Source organism: Lampetra fluviatilis, chromosome 1, assembly GCF_964198595.1.
Source record: "Lampetra fluviatilis chromosome 1, kcLamFluv1.1, whole genome shotgun sequence".
NCBI classification, from domain to species: Eukaryota; Metazoa; Chordata; class Hyperoartia; order Petromyzontiformes; family Petromyzontidae; genus Lampetra; species Lampetra fluviatilis.
In genome coordinates, this window is record NC_136275.1 from 39890741 (window position 1) to 39913561 (window position 22821).

The 22821-nt window shown below is 44.1% G+C and overlaps 2 protein-coding genes across 2 annotated transcripts; one reads left to right on the forward strand and one right to left on the reverse strand.

Moving 5' to 3' along the window:
- Positions 1 to 1390: 1390 nt before the first annotated feature.
- LOC144942375 (S-modulin-like) lies at positions 1391 to 6933 on the forward strand. The gene is made up of 4 exons (XM_078869242.1): positions 1391 to 1915; positions 3891 to 4002; positions 5805 to 5930; positions 6598 to 6933. The coding sequence occupies exons 1-3, from the start codon at positions 1535 to 1537 to the stop codon at positions 5897 to 5899; spliced, it is 588 nt and encodes a 195-aa protein (XP_078725368.1). The 5' UTR covers positions 1391 to 1534; the 3' UTR covers positions 5900 to 5930; positions 6598 to 6933.
- On the reverse strand, positions 6559 to 22005 carry LOC144942302 (glucagon-like peptide 1 receptor). Its single transcript, XM_078869120.1, has 13 exons — positions 21949 to 22005; positions 20128 to 20221; positions 19361 to 19468; positions 17993 to 18117; positions 17772 to 17878; positions 17060 to 17216; positions 16448 to 16607; positions 15973 to 16033; positions 13313 to 13382; positions 12661 to 12749; positions 11588 to 11726; positions 10904 to 10945; positions 6559 to 6840 (listed from the first exon to the last, which is right to left on the reverse strand). The coding sequence occupies exons 1-13, from the start codon at positions 22003 to 22005 to the stop codon at positions 6559 to 6561; spliced, it is 1491 nt and encodes a 496-aa protein (XP_078725246.1).
- Positions 22006 to 22821: the final 816 nt, after the last annotated feature.

Below are 22821 nucleotides of genomic sequence, written 5' to 3' on the forward strand. Positions count from 1 at the left end.
TCCGTGGTTGACTGCAGGCGGTTGGTTGCCTGTGGGTTTGTTGAGATTATACTTGGGGCGCCATCCACGATTGCGATGGGGAAGAGTGGTGGCTGTGAAGGTGTGGGGCGGGGGGGGGGGTTTGGTGAATCGTAGAGTTTTAAGATGCCTGCGGTGGAATTGAAAATGTATTTTTAAAAGTTAAACATTGTCACTGAAAAACAATGCGTTAATGAGTCAATGCGTCAATGAGTCAATGCGTCAATGCATTTTCGGAAAATTGATAAATTATAAAAACAAATGTTCCCAGCAATTTTATAAACCGATAGAAAGTGTTCATGCATTGTACCATCTTTTTTTTACATAAGTGAGTGATGGTGCAGTGGCCAGCACATTGCACGCTGAACCACGTTCAATTGTGGATCATGGTTAACATCAGCGGTGAGTGCTATCGCAACCACGAACCCGCACTTACCAGCATGGCGAAGTATGGTTACATAACCTCCACGGCGGACATTGCATGGAGATGCCTTCATCCAGCAGTGGATTGACAAAAGGTTGACATTCATTAGATTACCTGTTGTACACCGTACAGGGCTTTGTGGACAGCGGAGGTCACTACAGCAGAGTGCTGCGTTCCTACCCTCCCGCATCTCTCCTCCCCTCCTCCTTCAGCCACACCAACCAGCACAGAGAACTCTGCTTCAATAACCACCGCAACCTGCACGGCATGGGGAGATGCCCCCTCAACCAGCGGTGGATTGACAAAGTGGCCGTACGTGTATGCACGAAACATCAGACGGGCCATGCGCACTTAACAGTCGCGACGGCAATTGCTTCTGTCGCACTTTGCGTTCGATCAAATCACCCAGGGTGCGCCAGATGCCGCCGCGCCTCGGAAGCTCATCGGGGTTGAGCCTGGACAGCGCCTCGACGGGCAATCACCGCGGTATTGAAGAGGCGAAGTGACCATTGTAGACAGTAGATGGGCAGCGCGAATAAAAAAACTAACTCCACAACGGTATCTTGTACACCCCCCCCCACCGTCACCAAGCTGCACTGACCAGTGACCTCTGCTCGGGTGACCCTTAACCCGCATCCTCTAGCGGTGGATTAACAACCGCCCTGTGCGTGCTCCCATTATACGTATCGTACACAATGTGTCGCTGATGATGCTTACGCAGCACGGTCTCGTTGGCTGGCAAGCTGGGCCCTCTTTGCCGCTTGCCCGTGGTGGCCCAGCCGCGTGGTCACTTACCCAAATGAAAATCGCAATGCTATTATACTCCACACGGTTAATTACCTGAACGGAATAGAGCGACAAACCGCTGATTCATCTCCGGCAATCCTAATCGGATCGACCTGCGGTATAAAATCCACCAAATCCAGGCGCAGCACTGGAGACAGAGCGTGTGTCTGGCAGCAGCTGACCTCGAGTGGCCGCACACACTCAAGGGGGTAGCAGTCACCCGACAATCATAACACTGCAACACTTTCAAGGGGTGAAAAATTATATAGATTTGAACAACAACAACAATAAAAATCCCCTCTTAAAATGGGAAATAACAGGAGCTCGGCAATTTCGAAGGAGCTGCTCGACGACCTGAAGCTCAACACTGCCTACTCGGAGCAGGAGCTCGCCGACTGGTACAGCACCTTCCTCAAAGAGTCTCCGGACAGCCGGATCTCCAGGGAGCGCTTCGAGCAGATCTACTCCAAGTTCTTCCCAAACGCAGACGCGACCAAGTACGCCCAGCACGTCTTCCGCTCCTTCGACGCCAACGGTGACGGGACGCTCGACTTCCGCGAGTACGTGGTGGCCCTGCATCTCACCGCCTCGGGCGAGATCGACCTCAAGCTCGAGTGGGCATTCTCTCTGTACGACATCGACGGAAACGGAACCATCAACAAAGCCGAGGTGCTGGAGATAGTCACGGTAAGTTCCTTATTTCGCCTAGGGCACTTATAATTTTTTTTTAAATAACGAACATTTAAAATTTCGATTTAAAGCTTTCGTGACTGCAGGGATTCATCTTCTTGGTTCTTTCGGTAAAGTCACGTAGAATGGAAATAATAAAATAATAAAAATATAACATAATAAAATTATTCTCACGACGTTTCGGCCACAACGCAAGCAGCCGTCCTCAGGTGGAGAACAGGTCTGTCTTCTCGACAGGTCTGTCTTCTCGACAGACCTGTTCTCCACCTGAGGATGGCTGCTTGCGTTGTGGCCGAAACGTCGTGAGAATTATTTTATTATGTTCTATTTTTATTATTTTATTATTTCCATTCTACGTGACTTTACCGAAAGAACCAAGAAAACGAAGATTTTTTTTATGCTCAATAAAATTCAAGGATAAGCTTATGCAACCAAATATGTTTTTGTTGTTTTACAAGTGAGGCTGCCTGTATTCTTGACGTGACTCGGGATGGAGTTCTGAGTTCCTGAGACAAGGAGCACAACAACCTAATGGCCCTTGCCCATCCTGATTTTTAAACGACTTCTCAGAGCCGCCGACACTTCAGCATTCGCCCATCTGAAAGTGCGACTGAGGAGCGCAATGCACCAATAGTTTCCTGTAAATAATAACGACACAACATCGCAAAGGATTTCGATTTAAAGCTTTCGTGACTGCAGGGATTCATATTCTTGGTTCTTTCGGTAAAGTCACGTAGAAGGGAAATAATAAAAATGAAACAATAACATTCTCACGACGTTTCGATTGCAACACAAGCAATCGTCATCAGGTGCGAAAACCACATCAAGAAAAAAGAAACCGCTTTTTTCAAATTTTCTTGCCATGGTTTTCACACCTGATGATGATTGCTTGTGTTGCAATCGAAACGTCGTGAGAATTTTATCGTTTTATTTTTATTATTTTATTATTTCCCTTTCGACGTGACTTTACCGAAAGAACCAAGAATATAATATCGCAAAGGATATTTGAACAAAAAAATCCGAAATTCTGTTCCCAGTGAATATTGTAACGATTAATTTGGCCACCGGGTCTCCAACCTCCTTAGCTTCCAATATTTGACACGATTTGGTACATGTTGGGTGATACAATCGTGGGTATGTTTAACGTATGTGTAACATATAGAGGCACATGTAGGCATAGTCAATTGACAAATGGCAGCACATTTTTACTATTTATTATGATATGGAACATACAGATACGTAACAGAGTGTAGCCGTCATATATATGTGTATTTTAAAAATTATACCAGTGATTTTAAGACAAAACTAGAATACAGCAAAATACTTTTAAAAAATCTATAATACAGGGTTATTTTTGGGTGAGATCGCAATATATAAGTGTGTCGTTAAACCCGCCACCACCCGACACAGCCAATTAGTAAGGTTTGTCGCGTAAACAGAACATGCCAATTCGTCACTAGTACAGCACACTGGTGTGTTGGAGGGAAAATCCACAACATTTACAATCCGAGTACAACGTTTAGCCAGTAATTACAACTAGCTTCATCAGGCAGACAGACACATTTGTGGAGTATTTGTGGAGTATTTTTTTTCATACTGCCCACAATAATAGCACGGTTGGATACATACGGTGCAAAAGCAGTTCAACATTCATAAACACAAAGAAGTTCAACATATTTTTCGATTTAAAGCTTTCGTGACTACAGGGATTCATCTTCTTGGTTCTTTCGGTAAAATATAAAATAAATTATTTTATTATGTTTTATTATTTTATTATTTCCCTTCTACGTGACTTTACCGAAAGAACCAAGAAGAAGTTCAACATACATGAATACTAAAATACACAATGATACAATGTGCACCAAAATTCGCACATATTTTTCATCAATCTTACTGTGGCTGCTTTGGTCCAGCCACCTACTGTGGTAGAGTAAAGTATTTCTACTTTAAAATGTGTGTGTGTATTTTTCAGGCGATATTTAAGATGATTCCACTGCAAGAGCAAAAGACCTTGCCGGAAGACGAAAACTCTCCTGAAAAACGAACAGAGAAGCTGTGGAACTTTTTTGGCAAAAAGGAAAACGGTGAGCAACACTTAACGATGCTCAGCGCTCAACTAAAATATAAAATGTTCTTTAAATCGCCATTACTATTCCCGTAAGAGTGATGTTTCACCGAAAATTACTTCAGGGTAACGGACGTTTTTTCCCCAATTAGATTCCATACAATCACACCGCCGTAGATGACTGCACAACCACTATAGATGTTATAGAGTCACACTTTTCTAGATTACTTAGTCGCATTACTATACATTTTATATATGCACATCAGATTCACATCGCTGTAGATTCTATAGATTCACATCGCTGTAGATTCTGATATTTCTAAATCCATACACCTTGTCATCTAATACATATAGCTGGACATAAGTGAGTGCTGACTGATGTAAATTGTGTTCTAGAAGGGATGGGACGCTGAAACTCGACGAAATAGTCACATCTGTGCTTATCGTTAAAACCAATATTTTGTTTGGGAGAGGACATAACTTTTTGTTATCACGATTTTGCTCTTAAAACCTACACCTACAAAAGTTTGGTAGCTGGAGATTTTAATTGGGCTGAATCTAAATACGTACAATATTGTATTCGATTTTACAAACTACAATTGAGATTGAGGCCCTCGAATTTGGAGGGCAGTGATTTCTTCCTGCAATTTGGTTTTTGAGACTCTGGGGTGAATACAAGTACACCAGCTCTTCCAATGCCATTCTCATTTCCAGGAACTGTAGGAAGACTGTGACAATAAAGATACTAGAAAGTGTGCAAAGCCTGCTCCCAGTTACTAACAAGTCAAATTTCAGGCGTTTTGGGCCCTGTATTGTCATGAGAAGCAAGTAAGTATCAAGAGGCTGGTCATCGTGAAATTGTATCCATAAAGTAGTTTTTTTTAAGTAAAGTGGCATTATGTTTTTTTTTTAATGGAAACTATACATTTTGAGGTATGCTCGCCAGCCAGAGAGTCTAAGCATCGAATGAGAAGACCGGATACAATCATTATTACACAAAACGCGTGTCAAGACAACAAGACAGGACACACACACGTTTTGCATGCTATGATGTTGACATGACCATTCATGCACGCAATCTGCACACAGCCTTAAAATAGCCACCAGCTCAAAAGGGCTGAAGCTTTGCCTTTTATTATTATTATATATATTTAGAATCATAAGGCAACTCAACAGTGCTAGGTTTTGTCCCCACTGTGTGGAAGCAGGATTTGGATAAAACGTACCCCACACACAAACGGTGGAGGTAGGAAATAATGGTGGATGTACTGCACTGGTGAATTCAAACAAGGATGAAACCCGTGTCCAATTGCCTCGTCATTTCTGCTGCCGATGTATAACAACAACAAGAAACACTGATACCACAATCTCACACCTTTTTGAGACTGGGAGCTGTCACAAAGCTGTGTGCAGAATATGTCGAACAAATGTGTTGTCATCCTGTCAGGCAAAGTATGCCAATATCCTTGCCATGCTCAGGCTGTTTGAGAGAAGGTTTCACACACATATTTTCAAGAAAACCCTTAAGGGCTAACATATGGCAAAAAAAAAAAAATCACCAGAGCCACCAAAAAGCCAAATCTCGCTAAAAAGAAAATGTGAAATCCCCAACCCTGGCAATTCAACTTGTAATAAAGCTTTAAAATAATAATGCAGTGGCGCTGGCTGTTGTTACTGCTCGTGTATATTTCAGCAGGAGTGCGTCGTGTGTGTTGGTCCTGAGTTGACCCTGCACCACAGTTAACATCACGTGGTGGTGGGGGCTCAAGGAGATCGTCTCGAAACGCCTTTTACACACACACACACAAATCTCGTTTGCAGATAAAATCACCGAGGGAGAATTTGTGGAAGGGGTTAAAAACAACATCGAGATACTGCGGCTCATCCAATATGAAAAACTGCACAGCCACAAGTAGAGTGCGCGGTGGAGGAGCGGCGAGGCTGAGGGTAACGTTACCACCGGTCTTTGTTTCACCTCCACACACCTCACGGACGCGACGAACACGAGCAACGGACGCAATGGGAATTTGGACGTCTGTCTCATGCGGTTTGACTCCGACGGTGACGCACCATTGGCCCAATCCTGAGTCGCGTCGGCGAGGACTGTCGCTTATATTTCACGGCAAATGGCACACTTTGGTATTTGATGACAGGGAACCCAACGTCAATGCAAATAAACCCAGCTCAGTAGCGAGTGTGACGATCACACATATTTAGATACACACAGCTTATTTTAACTGTAATTGAACAGCATCATTAATGTGATTAAGTAATTAAAAGCAATTTACATTTGAGTTCAAACATTTACCGCTTAAGTGCAAAAGTAGAATTAAGACTTTAAATAAGCAATACATCACACGAAATTTAATAATTGGTCATCTGAGCAAAACTAAAAAAAACCCTTAAATTTTCATATGAATATTTACACACTCTTAAACATCCAATGCCACATTTCCGGGATATGTTTTTGTATATTCCAACAAATTGGAACCCCCACCCCCCCCCCCATATCATCCAGCACGATGTAGCTTAACGGAACCCTTTTCATATGGGCTGAAGTGGTATGATCTACATCTCACACTGTGTCTTCGATGACTGCTTGACTGTCACTCAGGTTACTGTTGGTGGTGGTGCTACCCATGCCTTCACGACGCTTTGCTTCCTTGCTGTGCAAGAGCTCTGCCCTGGACGGGCGCTTCTTACCAACGTACAGCCCACTCCGATCAAACAACAATTGGCCACCTTCCATTGAGAAGTTCTTCATGGAGGTGAAGGAACTTTGGGAGCACTTCAGCTCATTTACCTTCCTTGACTTCACGTGCCAGAGATGCAACTTTTTCTTGAACTCGCTTTGGACCTGCCAAGATAGAGGTTGTTTTGGCTTTTGGGTGTCATTAACTGTTTGCTTTGATATATTCCCCATGCATCCTAGTGTTTCACCAGAGCACACTTCATTTGGATGTGACCTAAATGGTGATGGCCTACATACGCATGACATCAAATGCGATAAGCTTAAATGTGGATGTAATCATATCGGTGAGTTAAGGCATCATTAGGAGAGGCGACTTATCCGAGTTCAGCAAAATACACCATAAGTAGCTCACGGGGAATGTATTAGCCCTGAATTGGGATGGCTCTATCTGCATAATCTCTTTATCATTTTGTCAATCATATTATTAACACATCCACGGGCTAACCAAATGCATCGATTACTCAGCAAAAAGAATCCATATTGTGTAAGTGCTTACAATCCATACATTTTGAAATATTACTGATACATGGCAACATCAAGCTGGCATTAACACAATTAAAATGTAGGTTAACACAATTAAGCTGGTATTTTTGGCTATGTTTATCAGATTATCTGATCTCAAGGAGAAAATCACCTCAGGTTAATGCAAACATTACAGAGGTGGTTGGGGGGGGGGCGCTGACATTTCAGTGGAAAAACTGCAGAATCCAATTTCTGCAGAATATTTTGTTACATCACAGCAACGGTTGAGGCTGATAAAACTCACGTTTGTCCCTTAATTTACGGCCTACACAGACTTAAATGTTTAACAACAACAAAATACCGTCTCTGTTACAGTTAATCGGTTGTCTAGCCATAATGAAAATTGTAGTTTTATGATATATCTTAAACAATGGCATTGTGCATTTGTAGAACTTTTATCTAGTGTAATTGCTGTGAAATAGTATATTATTTTTTAACTTAATAGTACGTTTGTGCAATTGTAAGCGTACGGCAAAGTGCGTTGGCTGTGCGGTACAATAAAGCATTGGCATTGTCTGATCGTTCGTGATTCTCTTTGCAGTAATACCAAGATTCTGCACACACTGCCTCCTACAGTTGCGTGCTGTGTTGAAATTATGCAGAATTAAAGATTTGTTGTACAATGAAGGTGATAATCACGGTAAATGACATTGCAGAAATTAATTTAATTTGATGTTATTTTAAATATAAAAAAGTTACATCTGTATGCGAATTGCATACAAGGAATACTCAAAATGATCAAATCAAATTTGGTTCTGCACTTAATTTGGCTGAATTCCAGATCTGCCAATATAAATATCGGTTCGACTGCCTTGCAATGAACCGATCACAGGCAGAGTGAATGGGAAGGCGCTGCCCTCTGTTGTATGGACCAGAAGTCATTTGAAGGGATTTCAGAGGTAGCTTTGTGATATTTGCTTCCGTGGGCCACTTTAATACAAAGGTTTTCACTGCTCTGCAGCAAATATAAAATATATACGTCATATCTGGACATGATGCTGATAACATAATCGGGATATTGTTGGGGAAATTTTAAGACAAAATTATTGACGTTCATTCACGGAAACATAATTACGACAAAGTGCCGAAGACCAAATCACTCCACACGTGCTCAATCTCATCAGATCTCGGAAGGTAAGCAGGATTAGAGCCTGGGCTGAAGATGACCACGACTTACCAGTGTTGTAAGCAGGGCCGTATTATCCAATAGGCACAGGAGGCGCTGTGCATAGGGCCTACGAAAACTAAAGGACTTCCGAAAAAAAATTGACCCGTGTTTTTGTATGTATGTATGTGTAGTGGTATAGCGCTGACTGCTGGCGGAAAAAGGTAACTGCGGTGTACGGCAGTACTCGCGTTAGCAGACACGAGAGGGGGACTTCTAGGGGAAAGGTCACAGAAGGGGCCCATCGTGAAGCCGGGGAACCCGCTAGCAGGTTCCAGTGGCCGGGGCGGAGCGAGGCCACGCTGGGAGTATAAGAGGGGGCCCTGAGCGGGAGCTCGGGGCTGTCGTGCTGCTCAAGATCGTCGTCGTCACCTTCTCGTCCTCGTCACCATCTCCTCGTCGCCGTCTCCATCTTCACCATCCCGGGGCGCTGCTAGTCAGACAGCCTACCAACTTTTCTAAGTAGTGCCGCCCACAGTAGACGGTCTTCATAATGATAGTGTGCACCCACGTAGGGTGTGTGTGTGTTATCCCGATGGTGCTTGTTCAATAAAATCAGTGCCTCCAAGCATTACTGCCTCCGAGCTGCGTCACTACACATGTATGTATGATAAAAATGTAACCAAGATATCTTCTTGAATAAATGTATTTATATAGCAAGGATCGGCAGTGTATATACAAAGAGTCATGTCAACGTCAATCATCAGGTGAGAGAAATTCACGCCGGAGATGAACTTTTCCAGATTTTCTTTCATTCAAAAATTTGCAAGAATATCTTCAAATGGTCTTTTTCGCACCATCTTATGCTCAATAGAGAGCAGTGCAAGGGAAGAACAGGGCGGCGTTGTTGTCCGATGTTTGATCGGAGACAGTCTTTTGTTTGTTATCAAGCTTTAGCAAGTGACAGTGGCGGTAGTCGTAGTGACGTGACATAGAATTGGTCACTACATAGCATAGCGTTGGCTGCTGGCAGGGAAGGGGATCTGCAGAGTGAAGCAGCCTTGACTGACAGCAGGCCACGTGACAGACCCGAGAGGGGTCTAGGGTAAAGGTTATAGAGGGGACAAGTCGAGATCCCGCTCGGAGGTTCCAGAAGGGGGGCGTGGCCGAGGCGGAGTGAGGCCACGCTAACAGGATAAAAGGGGACCCCGAGCGGGGGATCGGGGCTGTCGTTTGGAGTGGGATCCCCTCGTCGTCGTTGCTGCTGTCGCCTTCGTCGCTGTCATCGTCCACTGGATAATTGCGCTGCTAGCAGTAGTTGGCTGTCTTAGTTCAGCGCCGTCAGTGTCGGACGGCTAGAGTTGTGTTGTCGGCTAGCAATCAGTGTAGAGTTGCGTTTAAGCGAGAGACGGAGCGTTGTGTAACAGCAGAGAGTGTGTAACAGTGTGCTCGGTGTTTAATTAAAGAATTGCCTCTAAGAAGTTACGTCTCCAAGTCAGTCACTACAGTAGCGACGTGGGGCAGCAGCAGTATCAACTGTCGAGAGTAATCGCTGAAGGCTCAACGAAACTCAAGTGCATTGGGCCTACAAGAAACCTTAATCCGGGCCTGGTTGTTAAGCATCGGCTACGAGGTGGAAACGAGATGCCAATGGTGTCATCCCCTTGTCGAGTCTAACACGTAGGAGACTTTCTCGACCAATATCATCCAGAATAGAGTTTTTTTGGGTCAGATTGTATGTTTGATGGATGTTTCTCTGGGGTTGCCAGTTTCCCCATCACATGAAGCCAAACTCTCATTGAAGGAATTGGCCAAACCATTCCAATTGGAGGACCGCACTGAAAATGTCTCGAGGCTCACCAAGCCCTTTGGGTAAATAACTGGCATCATTACTCTGAGAGCAAGCATTAGATTACGTTAGTTTCCTATCACTTTTTAAAGTTGGAGAATATACACATGGTAATGACACCATTTAAACTCGGGAAAAGCACGTGGGCAGGAAAAGAATATGCCTCTTGATGGAATGATGGCCGATTGTCAACAACAATAACAAAAGAGGGAGTTTACCGAGGATACGAAGCAATGAAGTCATCTCGAGTGCAGGCGCTGGGTTTGGTGTATTATTACATCCCAGGATCGTGAGAGGCGGTAGCGGCTTGGGAAAGCCTTCATCTAGCAGCGGATTGACCCTGAGTGCTGCTGATGATGATCACTTGTAAATTAGTGTAACGACGTTTTTGGGTAATAATGTTTGACTTGTCAAGGTCTGTAGTTAACAACCCTGTATTTTAGAGTGTTGGGTTTTTTGTATGAGGCAATGTGTAAGTCGATGTGTTTGTGTGTGTGTGGTTCGATGTGTGTGTATCTTTTTCACTCGGGCAACGCCGGGTACTTCCCCCTGGTGAGTCAATATAACACTGAACCACAAGTGGCTTTTGTAACCACATTTGTTTAAAAATAGGTGTACACAGAACTCTCGACTATTGCAAGTATTTTATATTGCTTTTTGTACATTTAACAACACTGTATTTTATCACTTACCTCACCATTAGAGAAGCAATACAGGAGCGCTACAAAAAAGCCCTAAAAAAGACAAACACGTTCACAATATTATTAACTGTGTGTTTTTTAACCTCTTGTTCACAATGTGAAGTAGTTGGCAAGCTTTTTACGTTGGAGACAATTTATTTTTCCTGCATTTGATTTTAGGGATAGAAATGTCACAGTCCCCAAATATATGTCTTGCACACCTCATCAAGCTATAATCTTCTGCCCCATCTGTAATTAAACAGAGCAGTTTCAGGTCCAGCATGCCAAGCCACTTCCGCACGACAAAATCAATATTTTGGGTAAAATTATAACCCGATGATAGGATTACAAAATAACATAAAATACATTCCAGCCATTCTCAATCCACCAATGGATGAAGGCCTCTTGCACGCCATTATCGTCACGGTCTTTTGTTGTTGCGCACTTCACCGCGCTGGTCAACGCCGGTGGGTCACTACGAGTGGAAGGGCAGAACCTATTCTGGTTTCACTGGCCACTGATGGTAGCCGTGATCGGGAGGGTGGAATGGCGCAGCGCGCTAACCACTGTGCCGCCACTCTGACCCTGAGAGGCACATGACGTTTGCGCGGTTTTTCGCGAATGTTATTTTTTTTTTCTCCAGAAATAATTTGGTGTCTATGTCTAGATCAGCGTCAGCACCTTGACAACACCCACCTGAATGGAGCTGAAGGAGAGCTGAATGAACAGACGGACGTAGCGCGTTCTCCCCGTGGCATGCTCATCCGCGAGGAAGATGAACACAACTTCGTGGATGCCCAGAAGCGGAATCAGGGTGAGCGTCGACCGGGCAAGTCTGCAACACGCGACGGTTTGAAATAAAGGCGCAGCACTGTAAGTTGCTTTCTCTCCGCCACTGCTGCTGGAAGGGTCTCCACTAAAAGGAGCTCTACAAAACCCCCCAAACCGCCCCACTAGAGGGTGTTTTGGCCTACTCTTCCACGCTGCTGATACATCCTGGAAGAGGTGGGAGTGCTCACACTTGACCCCCCCCCGTACGTGACCTGACGACCGACGAGCTGCGGTGAATCCTTTTATACCCCTGGGTGGACAGAAGTTGGGGGCGAGGGGGCAGCAGAGGATTTGAGAAACTTGCCCTCCCCCCCCCCCCCACATTATTTCAGCAGCTGCCACGCCGGGAGCTTGAACCGGCGCGGCCCCCCTGGATCGCAAGTCCAGTGAGCCGACGGTTGCAGCAAGACATCATGTTCTTCTTCAAACCCAATTTGTTCCCGGCAGAGAGGGTCTGTTTTGGATCATGACCCCACAGGAAGGCTGGATAGCCAAGACGGGCATCTCCTAACATGTTGTAAGCCGCGACGATGCCTGCCTTGTAATCGGGGTGAAACTCCTCGCATTCACGATTCCCATTATCCACGGCACCCAGTCAGTGCACACATTAATACTATTTTACGTGGACGTAATGAATCCTGGAAATGAGGCACCATGCTGCATTGTAATCAAGTGAAACCGTGAACAGAGAGAACATTTAAAAAAGCTCCAATTACACATTTAGCTAATCATAACATTGAAATTATAATCAAGTAGTTGGGTAAACAAAATGTGCACATTTGTGCTATGCTATAGAGCACACATCGTATATTCACACATACACAGCAGTCGTAGATTCACACATCTACAGCAGGTGTACCATTTACATATCTACAGAAGTAGATTCACACATCTACAGAAGTAGTACATACACACATACACAGCAGTCGTAGATTTACCTGCTCTTGTAATTTGAAAACTTTGACTGCTGTGCCTTCAACTTGGAGAGTAAGATTTTGATGATCTTTACAAAGAGGATAAAATTCACCTGCAAAGACACTAATGTATGTTTGATGTTTTTTTTTGTTACAATTGTATACACAGTGGCACATCTCTCCACCCCCCCCCCCCCCCCCGTTTAAACGTTTGTCATTTCAAATATTACCACAACAACAACAAAAGTAACTGCGGTACAATGTCGCATATCGGCCTCGCTGGGGACTGAGGTCCAGGCGGATATGTGAAAATAGTTGGGTATGTGAACGTTGACACGTGTCAACAAATAAAGCGCAAACTGCGTGAACAATTGGAACATGCTTCGCTCGAGAGGACTTTAGCAGTGAGCGAATGCACGCGAGATTAAGAGAACATCACTGAGTATGAAAAAGTCGGATCCGTGAATGTGTCCAGCAAATGGCAGTGGTTGGTGAGAGTGGGAATGTGGCAGTCGGGAACATGCGACCGACTGCACACGTTACAATTCAGTGTAGAACGCACGTTGATGAAATGGTAAAACATTTTTTTTATCATATTTTGCTACTGGAAAAGGAGGTTCCAATGGTGCACGTTGTATAATTTGGTGAATGAATGCAAACAGCACGTGGTAGTTACCACAATGGAGAACAGGATCGGTCCTCGTATTATCCACCAAATGCCCATCCACGTGTTAATTCCCCAACACCTTTGAGATGAAAATGAGAAAAGCGTTGTAATGTGCGAATGCCGATTCAAAAGCAACAACCGCCCTTTTATACGGCAATTGTCTGTATAAACACAATTACCATGCACCGCATGTTTGATGCATGGCGACCGTTATTCATTTCACGGATATTAATTGGCACAAATAAAACAAGACATCATTTACATTCTCTTTGGTTCTTTCGGTAAAGGCACGTAGATAGAAAATTAATAGATCACGACGTTTCGATCGCAACAAAAGCGACCGTCTTCAGGTGAGAGAGAGAAAGCTACTGATAATTCCAAGCACATCACCTTAAATCATAATCAGTCATCATATATGTGTTTCCATAACATGACAATTGCTTGAAGTAAAAATGCAGTTCTCATCCTGGATATAAGGTGATGACTTTGTATGTATGTACGTATGTTGAACTTCTTTCGCACCATACGTGGGCCAACCGTGTTAATCCTGATGGACATCCACTCCTTTGGCCGCCACTCCATTTTTGGTCTCGACCACGAGGCATTCAAATCTCCTACCCAATCCAACTTCTTTGTTTTGTTTACAGTCAATGGGATGTGTGTATGGGGGGACAGCGTGAGAAATGAAGACGCGAGTGGAAGTCTAACGGTGGTAGAAATCACAGAGCAGGTGAGAGAGAGAGAGAGAGAGGGCTCTGGGTGTGGTTCGGTCATGCGGAGAGACAGCAGGAAAATGATGTGCGTCAGAAGGTGGCGAGTGATGCAAGTGGAAGGAAAGAGATGCAGTGGAAGTCAGAAGAGGAGGTGGGGGGGGCGATGCGGTGCGAGATGGCGCAGGACAGGGCAGCGTGGAGAAGTTTGGCAAGGACAGGAGAACACCCCAACGTGAGTGGGACAAACGCGTGGAAGGAGGAGGAGGATATGTGTGTCGCTTGCATATGCCGTTTAATCCACGTATTTGTTTTTTCTGTCTCTAAATATAATTCCAAGCACATATCTCGCCACGCTTATTCGCACACTTGTCTGCATTTGTTCCATTTTCTTTGTCTGTGTGCACGTGTTGGAGCCATGCGTCACAACATGTACCATGCACCAGTTAAACATTTACTGGGGTTGGAACATCAATGCCTTTCCAGGGAGGCCAACACACAATTATTACAAATTTTCACTATTATGGCAAAACACAACCATTATAGCCAACTGGAAAGAGCTCCCCCGCAAATACTCGAGGAATGGGCCAATAAATTGTCAAAAATTGCCCCTCCGGAGCATCTAAGTGCCAAACTAAGGAGCAGGAAGGAAGCTTACCACCAACACGGAACCCCTTCACCCCTCTCCTCCAGCGGGCATTGATTCTTAAGAGCATTCACGAGGGCATTTTGGCATTTTCACTTCCCTTGTTTCCTTTCTCCTACAGGACTATCAGAGCTTAGGCAGACACCAGGGGTTTGTAGAGATTATTGAAACAGTTTATTGAAACGTGCGGTTTAAGACAGGTTTCCACTGCACTGTAAATCCGTAATGTGTTTGTGCTGGTGTCAACACCTTTTCATATCCTCTGTGTTGTGTACCTGATATCGTTTCGTTCAAATTAAAATACTTTTGGAGAGGAAACGAAAACTGTTCGAATTCAGGCATCGTTGCTGCGTTGCCTTTCATTATTAAGTTCACTCGTCCGCCTTGTCAATTCATGCGAATTATCACGGTCCGTGTCCCACCAACAAACGTTTCGGAAATTTGCCGTGACTTGCTACACATATGTATCTTGAGCGGCACTCTGCAGCCTTCTTTGTAAAGTTCTTCTCGCGTTTGTTGTGGTTCATCCCCTCTTCCCCCCCCCCCCCTATTGAAATGTACAATGATTGTCATCAGCAAATCTGAGGTTAACATTTTTTTGCCATCTATATTTAGGAGCTCTTCAAGCCAATTTGTATCACCCTTTTTTAAATCGAAAAATTATTGAGGCTTTATTCAATGATGTCTTTCATATATGCATAATTATGTAGTAAATGGTTCCCCTAATTGGTTTCAACAACTGGTTCTTTGATGGTGATGATGGTGATGCCTCCACCATCTGGTTCAGGAGTTTTCCCTTGTTTCACGTGTGACATTTGGAGCTTCCACTTCATCTGAGGAGTGGACGTGTCACTGCGATGAATGTTTTAATATTCATCTACAGAGATCTGCAGAACATTCTTCCACTAATTCTAATATTCTCATTCTCTATAATGTGTGACGGTGCATTCATTCTCCCTAAGGGCGACCATTTGTGAATGGCCAATCATCAACATTAGTTTTACAGCTTTTATTGCTCTCTGTCATCTTGAAACATATTTGTATTATTCGCTTACCATTTTTCGCTCTAATCGTTTTACAGAGATCCATATATGCAAAATTATGTTCATCATCTCGGTCTCCTTTATACTCTCCACTACCTCAAAATTGCCTTTTGTAGTTTCAGATAATGTATTCTCTTGTTTGCTTTTCAACATTCTGCCACTTACATCAATGCTGAATCGTACCTCCCGTAGTTATGTGCATGCTCGCACCGACAGACGTTTGAAAAGGTTTGTGTTCGTGTATAAAAAGACAGCATGCACAAATCTTACCCTTGGTTTTCATAAATCAATTTTGAAACCATCCAAGGTATGATGAACATAATCGGTGTACCTGAAAATGAAAATAAAACGACGTTCAACCGTCGATCAGTGCATGTATACAAAAAAGTGCAGTGTAACGGGAACTAGTCTCAGATGTAATTCCTACAGCAAGTGCCAGATTTTAAAAACAGCTGAGCAGGATCGAGCCTGAATATAACTTGAAAGGGCAACCACCTTGGCTCAGGCTGATGGGTCACGTGGTGGGCCCAGCAACAAGCTACCATGTCTGTGTTCCCCAGCTTCATCAAACCTGCGGTGTTGTCAGATGACTCCCCCCGTGAGCCCTTCGCGCGGGGAGGCCCTGATCCAGCTCGTGGAATTTACAAATGGACCGATGTGTGTGTGCGGACGCATTTTAAAACCGTCGAAGTCGGCTTGGCACCAGTGCGATTATTGTTTACCTCTGTTATAGGCATTCACTCACCCCATCCCAGCAGAACGTAAAATGCAATCAGTTTCTTTTCGGTGAGCACACACATGGTGAGCAGGGTGTGTAAGTAGCTGCCTTCAACCAAAAGCCAAAAGTAGTTGGCGGCAATGCAATATTGCATGAAAACGTGAGTAGCTCTGCATCCTGTGTACCCCTGTGGCAAAAAAAAAAACCCATCAAACATGCAACAAACCATTGGCGACAGAAGACTTTGCTCACACGCATGCTATCAATTGCCAGTGAAAAGTTACAAGTGAAAACAAGGCACGGCTCACTAGTCATGGACATGTGCTCCACATTCATGGGTTTCTTCTCAATAGGCATAGCAATTCTTTGTTAGTAATCCACCAATGATTGTGTGTCGAAATATAAGTGGTATTTGTGGATCAAATCCAGAATTCATACTCCCCATTTAGCTATGAATTAACATCAGCATTTGTTGACATTTACCCCTACTTTAATGTTTTTTTTACCAGCTGTGCAAATGTCACGCGAGACACAAACACCCCACATGATAAATGTGCCCCTCCACACACACACAAAAAAGAAAGCCTTATCGTGTACGTCATGAACACGTGCATCTACTTTGTGTCCGGCACCACTCACTTCGTATCCAAAATAGCCCAGCCAATCGGAGGCGTTCTGGGGTCGTTTGGTGTAATTGTGTGTAAGAGCAGCGTCCTTGAGCAGAACGGAAATGGCTCTGAGGATGAATGAAGCGAACAAGTTCATGTGGATGTAGTTTCTTGTGCAGTGTAGCCGCCTGGAAAACAGCGTTTGAAAACAGGTGAATCATCTGGGACAAACAGTATTGCACTTGCCACGAGCGTGAATGCACAATTGCGTGTTTAATCCTGAACATTGTTGATTACCGTATACGTCCAATAAGCCAATGGGAAATTGCTGGGTGGACAGAGGTGGGGAGGGGGGGGGGGGGATTTCAGACTCTTGCTGCAGAGTATCAAGGTGTACGTGTGTATGTTGAACTTCTTTCGCACCGTACGTAGATGGAATTGAGCCTGGCGACATCCAGATTGCAGCTGTGGTGTAAGACGGCAGCATCCCGATACTCAGTACTTCAGTACCGCGTTGGCATTACAACTGCATGCATGTGTGTAACTTTACTTACTTATTTACTTAACATAACACGGTAATTTAACGGGTCAGAGCTGCAGGTTATTCAACACGGGGTATGTAACGTAACAATGTATTCTTTTCCCCTATTACTGGAAAGCGTTTTTCTTGGGAAATGTAGTGTCATAGCAGGGCACACACATTCATACGTACACATATATGTTGTTGTTATTATTATTATTACCTGAACATGATCAAAATTCCCATAGCCACCACGAGGGAGGCGAGGGAGACCGAGTATCCGGTGGTATAAACCAGACGTAAGCTATGGAGAAGATACGTCTCCTTTCCCTAGAAGGAAACAGCAGACGTGAATCATTGACATTTCAAATAGGCAATGCCTTTGAGACGCAACGGAGGGTATTGTGAAGGAAATCCAATTCTGTACATGTGTGTATGCATGACCTCAGTGGAGATATTGTTCTCATCATCCAAACATTCGCTGTGGTCTCTCCATGCCGCGGTAACGTTGTCTTGAGTTAACCAGGTGCCATCACGAGTGCAATATCTGTAAACGTATCCTCCTTCCACTAAAACAGAACACAATTACAATTATTTTTTTCATACGATTAGTACGTTCTCATTGAGTCTTAAAGAATTTGTTACAGAAGGGTCCTGCCAAGTTTTTTGTGGCAGGACTCCAGAGAATCTGGAGGAAACCCACGTTAGAACAGAGGGGGGACTAACATAAAAACTAACAGTAGCGTTTCACAAAAACAAACTAATTATTTGTTTTGATGGGGAAGTATGGGTTATGTATTCATTAAATATACCTGGCTTCATGATTGATCGTCAGTTAGGCCATGTAATGATCTGGCCAAATTTCTGTCCTGAGACCCTCCACCACCCAACCTACGCTTTTGTTTGTACAGGCAAATAGTTACGTGGCATAACCCAAATATTTATTATGAATCACAATAATGGTTGTTGAAACCTATGTTTTTCGTAAAATAGACCTTATTTCGCCTCTCCACACAAACATGAAATATTTATTAATGTTCATTAGCTTATTGGCTTTCTAGAACAATCTTATTTGCGGCATTTTTTTTTTAAACATGCAAACTAAACTGTGGATCAGTTTTGACCTTCAGTGGGGTCTCTTCAGCATTCGGGCTTCTTAGGACAAATTCTGCTGAGCTGCCAGATGCTACTTGCAAGAGCACTGTTCACGAGACGGGGCCGACTCAACGAAAAAAAGCAATATTGATGCATTACTCGTATGGTATGCATTGTTGTGAAACATATTTTGCGCGATAAAATTTGTTTGGAAAGTTTGTAGCCCAATGGGACAAACAAAAACATTGCATTATTATGTACAGGCGAGAACGTTTCTCTATTTCATTAATGAAAAAGCACAGACATCTAATGTTTAACGAGTGAACATTTATGCAGCCTATTGCCCAAATACGTTGGCAATTATAAAACTTCGTTTTGGGTGAGACATGTGTTTCTGGTGAATGCGAAACGTATGTTATATTTATTTTAAAACCATACAAACAAATTAAAAACACGCACTGTAGCTCAAGGACATATTTATTTTTAAGATTAAGCGCATTTACCTCTGCAGCCCACCGATGCCAATTTTTGGTTGTACTGTGTGCGTTGTTTGGCAGGATGCGCGATTTTTGCTACAAGTGATGGACAATTTTTCAGGAACCCGGCACACGGAGCGAAACGTCGGACACCAAGCCGAACAACACGTGGTACAAGCCGACAACACAGCGGAGAGCTACACTGCGCGGCGCGAATACCCACACGGCGCCATGCGTTCACCTTTGTCTATCCAAGGCAGGTAGGATGGGCATGGTATCGCCACTTTTGTATCTGGCAAGCTGTCTGGCCAGCAAGCATAATGGTCAAATGTCCTGTTGCAATAAACGCCTGGAAAATATGAATCACAGTTATCGTAAGAAACGTGCTCAAGCAATAATCATTGAATTTCAAATTATTCATTAACTGACATCGATGCGTATGCGGTGGTTGTGCTCGTCATTAGGTTTCTCCCGATCCTCTTTAAATCCTCAACCGAGAAGTTGCCCGTGAAGGTATCATCTTGTTCAATAATTTCGAACGAAACAGTACTTTGAGCTTGGTAGATAAAACTACGCAAACACACACTCAGCTATATGAAGATTTGATGAGTTTTTATCTCTCTTCAACTTCCACATCACTGCTGTGGCAGTTGGTGCAATGGCGCCAAGCATCTGTGTCTGGCTTTAACAAATAATTTGGCAGTGCTGCTGCTGCTGTGTTGGCAATGGTGCACAAATAGCAACAACAACTCAACACTTTTGTCAAAAGCACTGTGGCCTATAAATAGGAAAAATACGCAAACAGCCAAGTTTTCTGGGAATGGACAAAAGTTTGCCCGAGACGTTGCCTATTATATATTTATAATTGCAACGCCACACATGTTTTGTATATATATTGAATTTCTTTCGCACCGTACGTAACCAACCGTGCTAATGTCACGCATATTACAGCCAACTTCTCATTACTCTTGAGGGATCGTTGCATGTGGATGTCGTTTACTCACTCACCTGAGAGGAACGGTTCGCTGTCATGCGACTGCTGACATTCCTTGGCATAGCTTGACCATCTTTGCAAGGTGTCTTGCAGCAGAGAGGCAGACGCCTGCCAATAGGAAACACTCGGAGTTAATTCAACTCTTGCCATAAACCCACCGCCGATTGAGCTCCCCGATGATGCGATTTCGGCGTGTGCCGCGTGTTGTTGTTTGCCGTTGCTGTTAGGCACAATGTGCTGGGATCTTTGTTCAGCAAATGAAGAATTTAGTGAAGTCATCCGCTGAAGAACAGATTCATTCATTGGACAGCGTGCCGGGCAAACACACTGATCACAGCCACGAGAACCTGCGCAGTGGTGTCGCTACTGGTGGATTAAACACATCCTGTAAAATGAGAGCGCGTTTTCCCACACCTGATACTCTATGATTATTATCGAGAATCCAACGATTGAATCTCCTTGCTATGCAACATCTGCACCAAATGTTAAGGGCTGTCTTGGAAGAACACCACAGAGGTATGAGCCAATAGGTTTATTTAATGTCTCATTTTGGAAAGAGCTTTAACCAACTCTTTGCAACCATTGTATATGTTCATTGTTTGAATATATGTTCAGTAGGAATGATGTACATTTTTTGTATTAGTAGAGGGTATATTAATACATTTTACACAGTAGATAAATTCAACTTAAAGATGCATTGCACTTGTATTTTGGAATAAAGTACAGTGTTGAAAATCAATGTGTTTCCAGTTAGGAGGGAGTGTGCGTGACTAATGCCGAACTTTGATGGATTCATCTACACATCCCGTTCTTTCGTCAAATCACACCATTGGCATATTTGGTATTTGCACCCTTCACATGCTGAAAGGCGTTATTGTGTGCTGAGTGTCGTGGTAGGAGGGCTGCGTTGCCACAATGACTTGAATCCAATTAGGTAATACGAGAGGCAAATGTGGACGGTGGTGCTGGAACACACGGCTTACTCGCTTTCGATTAATGCCACGGGATTGGAGGGTTCACCACGACTCTGTTGTTCAACACGCTCGCAGTATTAAACCGGAGCGGCCACCCGCCTTGAGCCGCGCGCCTCCGCAACAAGCAACAAGCGGTGGACTACACTTTGGGGCGTACAAAGAGGACGAAGAAAAAGTCCTCGCCCATTGGCGCTTTGGGCAGCCGTACAACACAGCATCAGTGAAAACAACACCCGGGTTAAACAGCCCCGATGTTATTTCTCCAAATACCAGCGTGTGTTCTGCTTCAAGAAAATTGGCACGGAACGCAGGTTAAATAAAACGTGTCCTCGCAAAAATGTGCGAGCATCCACGCCGCCGTAATAATGGTCATTTTTCTCCATTACATCCCTATCAGATGTTATTTGCAATTAAAATGCAAAACGTACAGGATTCCACGTGGTGTGCAACTGCAGTTTGAGCTCCTTCAACAGAAGAGGAATAGAAAACACTGCACGAACTCTACATAATGGAGGGTTTTTTTGGGTTAGATCGCGTATACATATATAAATGTGTCGTTAAACCCGCCACCACCCGACCACAGCCAAATCAGTAAGGTTCGCCACGTAAACGAAACGTGCCAATTCGCTACAAGTACAGCACACCGATGTGTTGGAGAGTAAACCCGTTTCACGGGCAATTGCAACTAGCCACATCATGCGACAGCCAGGGTTGTGGAGTACTCCTCCGACTTTCGATCTCATTTATTCTCGCTCTCATGAAGCCCAATCGTCGTGGCTTGCAGACCTCGGCATTTCCATTGAGCTCCTGGACCCATCGTGACGCACATCAGCGCACCGTGACGGAAGCACAGCCTCTCACCTTCAAGGAATAGCAGCAAATCACGCAAGCGACGGTCACCAACGCGGCCACGACCATTATCTTCCTGTGAACACGAATTGCAAACGTGAATGTATTTTCTCAATGGGCAAGTAAAGAAGCAGCAGTTTGTTGAACCAAACGTCTTCGTGTAGTGGTGCATAAATAACAATCGATGAACAATCCCTAGCAGAGCAATAAAAACTTAGTTGTATATGTTATATTAATAACATGTAAGCAATACAAAATAAGTGACGTTTTGAGCAATTACACCTTCTTCATTGTAAAGAAACGTTGCATATTGGATATTCCCTCCTCCCAGGGCAGTGTTATTGAGGAATGTGTCAACACAATCTGGAGTATGTAACGTTGGGACAAGTCGAGTGGGTGAACTTGGAAGTCCAAACAGAAAGTGTGATCGCTCTACAGTAGTTCACCAGCCATTGACGTTCCCTCTCTATCCCTGACTGATAATACAGCGACAATGTATGCATGTTGGATGCATGTTGAATTCTTTCGCACCGTATGTAGCCAACAGTGCTAAATCGGAGGTGCGGGGGAAGGATAACAAAAAAACCAGTTCTAAAGAAACGAGTTTTCAGTCGAGATTTAAAAGTCATTAGCTCCCAGCGGTTCACATAATATCAGAAGGAAGAGCGTTCCAGACGGCTGCCGCATTCGGGGCGCCGCCTGAAAGCACGCGACGACTCGGACACACACCGAGAGAGACAGATGGACAGAGAGACAGACGGAGAGAGAGACAGACGGAGAGGGAGACAGACGGAGAGAGAGACAGAGAGACAGACGGACAGAGAGACAGGCGGACAGAGAGACAGCCGGACAGGGAGGCAGACGGACAGAGAAACAGACAGACAG

What these genes read in the sequence shown, in the direction of transcription:
- LOC144942375 (XM_078869242.1), top strand. Translation starts at nt 1,535, where the DNA reads ATGGGAAATAACAGGAGCTCGGCAATTTCGAAGGAGCTGCTCGACGAC. An exon ending in AGGTGCTGGAGATAGTCACG is followed by an intron (nt 1,916 to 3,890) that starts GTAAGTTCCTTA and finishes TGTATTTTTCAG; the next exon opens with GCGATATTTAAGATGATTCC. An exon ending in TTTTGGCAAAAAGGAAAACG is followed by an intron (nt 4,003 to 5,804) that starts GTGAGCAACACT and finishes TCTCGTTTGCAG; the next exon opens with ATAAAATCACCGAGGGAGAA.
- LOC144942302 (XM_078869120.1), bottom strand. Translation starts at nt 22,005, where the DNA reads ATGGTCGTGGCCGCGTTGGTGACCGTCGCTTGCGTGATTTGCTGCTAT. An exon ending in CAGCGAACCGTTCCTCTCAG is followed by an intron (nt 19,469 to 20,127) that starts GTGAGTGAGTAA and finishes CATATTTTCCAG; the next exon opens with GCGTTTATTGCAACAGGACA. An exon ending in AGAACAATATCTCCACTGAG is followed by an intron (nt 17,879 to 17,992) that starts GTCATGCATACA and finishes GTTTCCTTCTAG; the next exon opens with GGAAAGGAGACGTATCTTCT.